Source organism: Lycium ferocissimum, chromosome 5 (genome assembly GCF_029784015.1).
Source record: "Lycium ferocissimum isolate CSIRO_LF1 chromosome 5, AGI_CSIRO_Lferr_CH_V1, whole genome shotgun sequence".
NCBI classification, from domain to species: domain Eukaryota; kingdom Viridiplantae; phylum Streptophyta; class Magnoliopsida; order Solanales; family Solanaceae; genus Lycium; species Lycium ferocissimum.
The window spans coordinates 44,848,467-44,858,292 of record NC_081346.1 but is presented as its reverse complement, the minus strand read 5'-3'; the positions used below and the strand labels follow the sequence as shown (position 1 = coordinate 44,858,292).

At 40.7% G+C, this 9,826-nt stretch overlaps 1 protein-coding gene across 1 annotated transcript; it reads left to right on the top strand.

The window, feature by feature from the left end:
• The first annotated feature begins 8,559 nt into the window (after positions 1 to 8,559).
• Positions 8,560 to 9,111, top strand: LOC132057779 (uncharacterized). Its single transcript, XM_059450382.1, has one exon. It carries the CDS (start codon positions 8,560 to 8,562, stop codon positions 9,109 to 9,111), a length of 552 nt encoding a protein of 183 aa, XP_059306365.1.
• Positions 9,112 to 9,826: the final 715 nt, after the last annotated feature.

Sequence of the window (9,826 nt, the reverse complement as noted above, 5' to 3'; positions counted from 1 at the left end):
CTCCATGCCCATATATCTATACACAAAAAAATTGTACTAACGGCTGCAGCTCCGAATCAAATGGAGCTCCGCTAGATGATCTCTGAATAAAGCAGCCTAAGGATTAAGTTTGTCTCCCTGTCCACCTGCGGGCATGACGCAGCGTCCATAAATAAAAGGACGTCAGTACGAATAAAATACTGAGTATGTAAGGCATGAGTAATAGCATAATAAAAGCATGAAGGACAACATGGGATAGAAGAGCCATTTATACCTCTTGAGACCTTCATCATATTTACTTACTTCTTTCTCTAAAGAAGACCTTCCATACATATACTCATACATACGTATATAAATATCATAATCAATAGAACATACCCGGCCTTAATAGGACTCGGTGTGTAACATACCCGGCCTCAAAGGGACTTGGTGTTATTCATACCCAACTGATCAGTGGTTTGCGCAATAGATATCATACCCGACCATATAGGACTCGGTGTTGTACATAGCTTTATAAATTTACACATATAGAATTACATGAGTAAGAGCAATATCGTTATCATCCTTTTCACTATATCTTTCCTTAGAGAATCAACTACTATAGCATGGAATCAATGACATCATGAGAGTATCAAGAACAATGAGGTTTAGTGATTCTAGGAATGAAGTCATCATGGAAAATATTATGGATTTCACGTGAAGGTATATAACAATAGAATCATGCCTTAAAAAAGAAGGGTTAGCCTCACATACCTTTATGTCTTCTTAACTACTTAACATTCACCTTCAAAGTCTGAGAAATCTACATTTAAGAGGGTTCATAGCAAAGTTAGGTCTCAAAGACACTTTCAAGTCTAAACTAATATAATTCGTAAGCTAGCGAAAATTGGGCAGCATTTCCCGTATTTCATCTACTTCTACCAATTTCCAAAACAACTCCCAAACAACAATGACATCAATAACAATACCATAATCAAGAGGCCTCATTCAAGTTAAGCATCACCAATCCTCAAAACTCCTTTTTAAGATCATTCAGAATACTAACTACAACACAACATCATATATACTTACATACAATACTTCCTCAACATCATTAGCATCACGCACATCAAAATTCTACTCACAACATCCTAGGAACCGTAATTCAAATTAACTTATAGCTCACAACAAGTTCATGCTTGAACTCTATTCTCAGTTTTCTTCCTCCAACTACATGGTATAACAATCAAACAACCTTAACCATATGTAAAAGATGTAAAATCTTACCTTAATCACTCAAGAACAAGTCTTGGATCAACTTACTCCACTAAAGTGAAGTCTCCAACATCAACATCATATGAAATCTTGAGTTCCACAAATCCCAGCAAGCTTCTTAGCACTTGAATCTCTTGATATTGGCCTCTTCATCCTTGATTTCACTTTAGATTTTTGTTGATATGCTTGAGAAAGGTTCTAGGGCTTTTAAGAGTTTGGGGAAAGTGGGAAATGAATTAATGAACAAGGGTCGGTCATATATAACAAAAAAGAAAACTGGCCCGACCCGGATCTACGGCCAATTATACGGGCCGTACAAATTATACGATCTGTATAAATGGATCGTATAATCCCACCAGGGGTTCACCCTTCTCTAAATTAATTTTACGGAGGGGGTCAGCCAATTATATGGGCCGTATAAATTATACGATCTGTATAAATGACCGTATAATCCATTTTTTCCCGAAACTAATTCTCATCGATTGGCTCAGCCCCCAATCCTTATGGAACCTTATTGGCACTTGTATAACACTTCATTAACCATCTAAGGGGCCCTATAGCTCCCTCCTTAAGACATTACTAAACAAATATTAGCTCGATTGTTACGAAACCTTCCCAAATATGACTTACATTTCACTTCCTTATCTCATAAGGACTTCATGTTCACCTTAAGCTCACGTTGGTCTATTCACAATGCAACAATCCAAAATCTCCGAGATGTAATAAACGGCCGGCTATAGCCCACCTCGAAAAGAAGAAAAATGGTACAGGAACAACAGAGCCGAATAAAATCAATGTGTCGGTCCGCAGGGAAGATAGGGTAATTGACAATTGCAAGGGGCTAGGTGCAAATGGGTCATCCGAGGTCTTTAAAATGCTCGAGGCACTGGCCAAACGGATCGACACCAATGGGAAAAAGGTAGAGAACTACAACTCTTGAGTGAACCAGATCGCCGAAGCCCCACCAATTTTATCTAGGCCAGATTCCAAATGTTATATCAAGAGGCCTTTCCCGCCGAGTGCAGCCCCGAAGTTAATCCCGAAGAGGTTTAAGATGCCGGATATCCCTAAGTATGATGGAACAACGGATCCGCAATAACACGTGACTTCTTATACCTGCACCATAAATGGCAATGATCTCAAAGAAGATGAAGTTTAGTCGGTGGTGTTGAAGAAATTCGGAGACGTTATCTAAAGGGGCAATGACATGGTATTGTATTCTTCCCGAACACTCTATTAACTCTTTTGAGATGCTTGTAGATGCTTTTGTGAAAGCTCATGCTGGGGCTCAAAAGGTCCAAGCGAGGAAGGCTGACATATTCTGAATAGCCCAAAAGGATAATGAATTACTCTGAGAATTCATAACAGATTTCAGAAAGAAAGAATGTTGTTGCCCCCGGTTCCTGATGAGTGGGCAGCCCAAGCTTTCACTAAGGGACTCAACCCTCGTAGCTCTGCCGCCTTGTTCAAACTAAAGGAAAATTTGTTGGAGTATGAAGCAGTAACATAGGTTGATATCCGTAACAGGTACGAGTCCAAAATTCAAGTGGAGAATGATCAACTCGAGCTTTCCCCACGTTCGGCAAGCTGAAACAAAAATACGGAGAGACTAAAAAGGGTGATGGAAACAAAGCTGAAACCATCAAAGGACCGATATCAGCCATACGGCCAGTCTAATAGGTTCAGTTTTAGGACGGATAGAGGAAGAATTGACCACAACCATAATTTGGTAAGAAATGACAAGCGAAATGAGCACGGTTCAGGGAGCAGAGGTTTGCAATTCAGGAACAACCCCGTTGGGACACCTGACACTGGCGAGAGCACGAGGTTATCCGAATACAACTTCAATGTCGATGTCGCTGGTATTGTTTTTTGCTATTGGCCACATTGAGGATGCGAGGTGGCCAAGGCCGCTTTGGACGGACCCTGCCCAACGAGATTAGAATGTGGTATGCGACTATCATGGTACTCATGGTCACTAAATGGAGGATTGCCAACAATTGAGGGATGAAGTTGCCCGATTACTGAAGAAAGGTCACTTACGTAAATTTTTGAGCAACCGAGCGAAAGGGCATTACAAAAATAGGGAAGCAATCAAAAAGGCTGAACCTGTGGAACCTCAACACGTGATCAACATAATTATCGGTGGAGTAGAATTCCTCGAGGTCCGATGATGAAGAAAATGAAGGTCTCGATCAGTCGGGAAAAAAGAACCATAGATTATGTACTGGAGGGATTCATTTCCTTCAGCGATGAAGACGTGGATGGCATCATTCAACCTCACAATGATGCTTTGATTATTCCTGTCTTTATAAGTAAATCTCAGGTTAAATGTATATTGATTGATCCAGGTAGTTCGGCCAACATTATCCATTGAAAAGTGGGGGAGCAAAATGTCTGTTGGACTAAATTGTACCGGTAGTCTGGGTCCTCAACGGGTTCAACATGGCATGTGAAACTATGAAAGGAGAGATCACTCTGCCAATGAATACTGCCGGGATTATTCAACATAGAAAATTCTATGTCATTGATGGCGAAATGAGGTACAACGCATTATTTGGCAGACCATGGGTACATAACATGAGGGCAGTACCCTCAACTTTACACCAAATGCTGAAGTTTCCAACCCCGGAGGGAATAAAAACAATCCACAGATAGCAACCGGCAACAAAAGAAATGTTTGCAGTTGAAGAAGCAACTCCAGTACCGAAGTCACCCGCACCCAAGGCTGCAGAGGATTTGAACAAAGGCAAAAGTACTAAATATCGATCATAGGACTCGAGCCTGGTCAGTCAGTTCTAAAAATGACGAGAAGACAAACTTCGAGGAAGATGATTTCGGTGTTCTAAGGTCGTTCGTGCTAGCAGACGAATCGGACGCAACTAAATCAATCTTGGAGGAATTAGAACAAGTTATCTTGTTCATTCATCTGCCCAATAGAAAGGTATACATGGGCACAGGGTTGACCCCGGAGCTTAAATTAATTGAATTTCTTCAAGCTAACGCCGATTGTTTTGCATGGTCCCATTTAGACACGACAGGTATTCCACCAAAGGTGACGACGGACAGGCTAAGTCTTGATCCAAATTCACCCCGGTGAAGCAGAGACGAAGACCAATGGCTGAAGTCAAATATAAATTCATCAAGGAGGAGATAACAAAGCTTTTAAAAATAGGTTCCATCCGGGAAGTTAAACACCCGGATTGGTTAACTAACGTAGCAGTTGTGCCTAAAAAAGGTAATAAGTTCAGAATGTGCGTAGATTATAAAGATTTAAATAAGGCATGCCCGAAGGATTCATTTCCTTTGCCCCACATCGACCGAATGATCGATGCAACGGCAGGGCACGAAATGCTAAGTTTTCTTGATGCTTACTCCGGGTATAACCTGATTCGGATGAACCCGGAGGACCAAGAGAAAACTTCTTTCATAACTAGATATGGGTCTTACTGCTACAATGTAATGCCTTTCGGACTAAAAAACGCTGGAGAAACTTATTGAGGCCTTTCCCAATCCGACCTATAATTTAGCACGGTCTTAATGCTAGGGGTGTCAATGGTTTTCAAAAAACCGACTTAACAGATCGAATCGTACCGTACCGAATCGATTTTTAGGTTTCTTTTAATAAAACCAACGATTTTTATATAAATTCACAACCGTACCGAATAATTAGGTAGATTTTTAATTGTATAAAAATAAACCGAAAAAATACCAAACCGAACCAAATAAGTTTAAATATGTAAAAGATATTTTATATATTAAATTAAAATATTAAAATTTTCGCCTTGAGCTTGGGATGATGAAAATGAGTTCAAGCCGGCAACATTATTAACACCTAAAGCTCCAACTGTGAAACCTATTATATTTGTCCTATTGAAATTGAGTTAGTTCTAGCATCTCGAGTAGTAACTAATAAGCTACAAGGCCAACGATCTTGGATAGAAAGATACAAAGTAGTATATCTTTCCTCTCGTATGATTTTAAATTCTCTTATTGGATACTCAATCTTAGTAGTCTCAGTTCTTCAATCTCATCTTGATTTATTTTCCCCCCTCGTGTGATCTAAAATATATTTTTGTTTTTACTTATCATTATTTTACACTACCATAAAATACTGGGATCAATCTCTATTCTTGTCGTCTTTCACGTTTTCTTGATTCATCACCTGCAAAGATATCTAGAGAGTTGTTGTCAAAGTCCTATAGAAATATGTATCATATTGTGTCTTAACTTTTACTATTGACTTTAACATGATGTTTTTAAAAATAAAAAAAATCGAAACTTAACCGAACCGTACCGATACTGAAAAGAAAACCAACACGACGGGACGGTTTCGAAAAGTCTATTCTTGGTTCTACAAAATGAAATAACCGAAAAATTGGTACGGTATAATTTTTATAAAATAACCGCCCGAACCGTACCATTGACACCCCTACTTAATGCTACTAAAATAAATCATGCCGGTCTTAATTCGTTATTTACAGGTTTCAATCTCAAGCGATTTAGCCTGTATTGAAATTTGTTTCAAATACAATTCGATATTGGTCTATGTTAGAATTTGGCTAGATAATCATGTCTCCATATTGACTTGAATTTTTAAGAAATTTATCATAGTGTGATCGAGTTCTCTAATAACGAGAAACTAGCTAGTCATAGATTAGCTAAGAAAGCTGTCGATTAACGGCTAACACTAGAGATGAGGAATTATTACTTGACCAGAAAGAACTATAAGGAAGTTGATTTCGTCTTGAAAAGCATGAAACGAAATTCTATATATACAGGTCTTTTCAATAAAGAACAAATAATACTTTAATTATTTTAGAAGCAGACTTGCCCACACAAGTCCTAAATCCGCTCATTATTGAGAAAATCTGTGATCACACAAAAGAAGATCGAGGATTGAAGCTGATTATCAGCTTATAACATTAATCTTCGTTGTTCACCAAGCAGGATAGAGTGCATTTCGTACAAATTGGGACTTGTAATAATATATAGGTGTATACGGGCAAAACCGAGGCAAGGGTATCCTTGTTTCCCGACAAGAAAATTAAGATCATGATGGTCTTTGCTGGATCGGACGAGTCCCAATCGGGGTCAAAGTCAAGCGCTGGATCATAGCCAGACCGACAACATCTGGTCCCGGGTCATTGAGTTCGGTTGGAGCTAGATACCGAGATAGGATGGGAAGGCGGTTAGTCATGATAAGTGAGGATTCAAAATATCCACCATCAGCCGGATATGGCGACGCTGATCTCGCTCATCAGATACTGAAGATTTTTTACCTTATTTAGACTTGTACTAGGGTTAGGACTTCTCTACTATATAAAGAGGAGGACCCCCTTTTCGTTTGACCAGTTCTTGGATACGCAAAAACATTCTAAGCAATACAATTTGATTCTAAGTGTTCATTATTCTCTCTAAGTGTCAAATAATTGTTCATTGGTCACTATAACTCGAGCTCTGTTCAGAGGACCCGAGCCTACCGATTAGTTGCTTCCCAAAATCAATCGTTATTTTGCTGTGGTTTGATTGTTCTTACTTGCTTTTGCATTATTATTTTTGCTTTACAATCATTCATATTAGATTAAACCGCATATTATTTGAACCGCGTATAAATTTAATTGTTATCCATTTTTAAGGGTAAACAGTTTGGCGCCCACCGTGGGGCCTAGGATAATAGTGGTGGTTTAATACGAGTTTTGATAACACATGATATTTTACACTTGTTCTTTGAAGTTTGATTTCAGGTCTACCCAACATGTCAGACTCTCACTCTGTCAATTTTTATGCTAAACCGAGCCACCACAAGGAAAACGACAATGGGGTACCTAACAACAACGTGCCCCCAGTCAATCTTAATCAAATCGGGTCATCAGTAGGGATGTGCCAGTAGATGGGAATAATGGAGCCACGTTGCAACAGCTTCGGAACCAGTTGGAAATGGCTATGGCATAATTGCAGGCCCAACAAGCGGTTATAGCACAACTGCAAAATCAAAATCGAGCACCCAATGCTGCCCAATCTGAACAGACTGAGGAAACTACCCCAAGGGAGGAAAGGCACGTTGCTGGGAACAACGGGAACAACCCCGGACAAAATGTCGAGCTGATAAGAATGCTCAAAGAACTGACGAAATGAGTACAGTCCGGGGAAAAGAAGATAGATAAAAATAACAAGAAGGTGGAGAACTATAATGCGAGGGTCGATCAAATTCCTAGAGCGCCACCGATATTGAAAGGAGCGGACTTGAAGAAGTTCGTTTAAATGCCTTTCCCACCGAGTGCTGCACCAAAGTCGATCCCAAAAAGGTTCCACATGCCCGATATCCCAAAGTACAATGGGACCACTGACCCAAACGAGCATGTGACTGTGTACACATGTGCTATTAAAGGCAACGACCTCGCAGAGGACGAGAGGGAGTCGGTGCTACTTAAGAAGTTCGGGGAAACCCTGTCAAAGGGAGCAATGATATGGTATCATAATTTACCCGAGCATTCAATTGACTCATTTGCTATGCTTGCAGATGCTTTTGTCAAAGCTCATGCTGGAGCCATTAAGGTTGAAACGAGAAAGTCGGACTTGTTCAATGTCAAACAGCTAGATAATGAAACCCTCCATGAGTTTGTGGCCCGATTTCAAATGAAACGTATGGATCTGCCACCGATTCAAGACGATTGGGCCGTTTAAGCTTTTACTCAAGGGCTCAACCCAAGAAGCTCGATCACATCTCTGGAACTGAAGTAAAATTTGGTAGAATATCCAGCAATCACTTGGGCTAATATACACAACAGATATCAATCGAAAATCAGGGTCGAGGATGATAAAATTATGAGGACTGCATCAGGGTCATGTCTTTCCAGTAAAGGGAACAATCGATCGAGGAGAACGACGGATCGAGAACCAAGACCATCCCATGATAGGTATCAGCTTTATCCACCTAATCGAACGGGCAATTGGCGCAATGGTGACTTAGGCAAAAACGATAGAAGGAATGATTGCGGCTCGAGTAATCGAGGATTAATGAACAGGAATGTGACCGACAGACCATCGGGAAATAAAGAAGCCCCGAGATTGTCGAAGTATAATTTATGCGTCGATATGGCGACCATAGCAGCAGCTGTCATCCACAACAGAGAAATGAGGCACCCAAGGCCTATCCAATCCGATCCGAAAAGATGAGATAAGAGCCTGATTTGCAAGTACGTTCATATCCATGGTCACCGAACCAAAGATTGTCAATAATTAAGGGAGGAGGTCGCTCGTTTGTTTAATCTGGGTTACCTTCGAGAATTTCTAAGTGAAGGGGCCAAAGCTCATTTCAAGAACATGGATGCTAACAAGCAAGATGGACAAGAACAGCCTCAACATGTGATCCACATGATTATTGGGGGGGTGGACATTCCTCAGGGGCCAATAATGAAACGCACCAAAGTTTCAATCACTAGGGAAAAACATACACAGAGTTATGACCCCGAGAGTCCCATCTCGTTCAACGATGAGGATATAGGAGGCATCGTTCAGCCCCACAATGATGCACTGGTAGTATCTATCCTTGTTAATAAATTTAGACTTAAACATGTATTGATTGATCCAGGTAGCTCGGCTAATATCATCCGATGGAGAGTCATCGAGCAACTGGAACTACTAGACCAGATCGTGCCAGCAGTTCAAGTCCTCAACGGGTTCAATATGGCCTGTGAAATGACGAATGGTGAAATCACCTTACCGGTCAACACAGTTGGAACTATGCAGCAGACCAAGTTTTACGTGAAAGAAGGAGACATGGGATACAATGCATTATTTGGAAGACCATGGATTCACAACATGAGAGTGGTGCCCTCAATTCTGCACCAAGCGTTAAAGTTCCCGACCCTATAAGGGATCAAAATCGTTCATCGTGAGCAGCAAGTCGCAAAGGAATTGTTCGCGATCAAGGAAGCGATTTTGGCAGTTAAGGCTCCGGTGTTGAAGGACGGGAAGTCAAACAAAGGGGAAGACGCCAAATAGCAATCACAGGCCCCAATCTCGGTGTCCCTGAAAGATCGGGAAAGGAATGCACAAGATGAAGAAATTGACTTTGGGGTCCCGAGATCCTTCGTGATACCCGATGATTCAGACGCTGCTAAGTCAACGGTCGAGGAACTTGAGCAAATTGTACTGTTCATTCATCTACTGGACAGGAAGGTATACTTGAGCATGGGGTTAACCTCCGAGCTCAGGAAAAAATTTATTGACTTTCTTAAAAATAACTCCTATTGCTTTGCCTGGTCCCATTTAGACATGACATATATCCTGCTGGAGGTGACAACTCATAAGCTGAGTCTGGACCTAAGTTTCCCTCCAGTTAAACAAAAAAGAGGGCCACAGCCCGAAGTCAAGCATGCGTTCATCAAAGATGAGGTATCTAAACTCCTTAAAATAGGATCCATTCAGGAAGTTAAGTACCTAGATTGGTTAGCTAATATAGTAGTCGTACCTAAAAAGAGAAACAAGTTCAGAATGTGCATAGACTAGAAAGATTTAACTACGGCATGCCCGAAGGATTCATTTCCTTTGCGCAGCATCGATCGTATGATCGACGCTATGGCAGGTC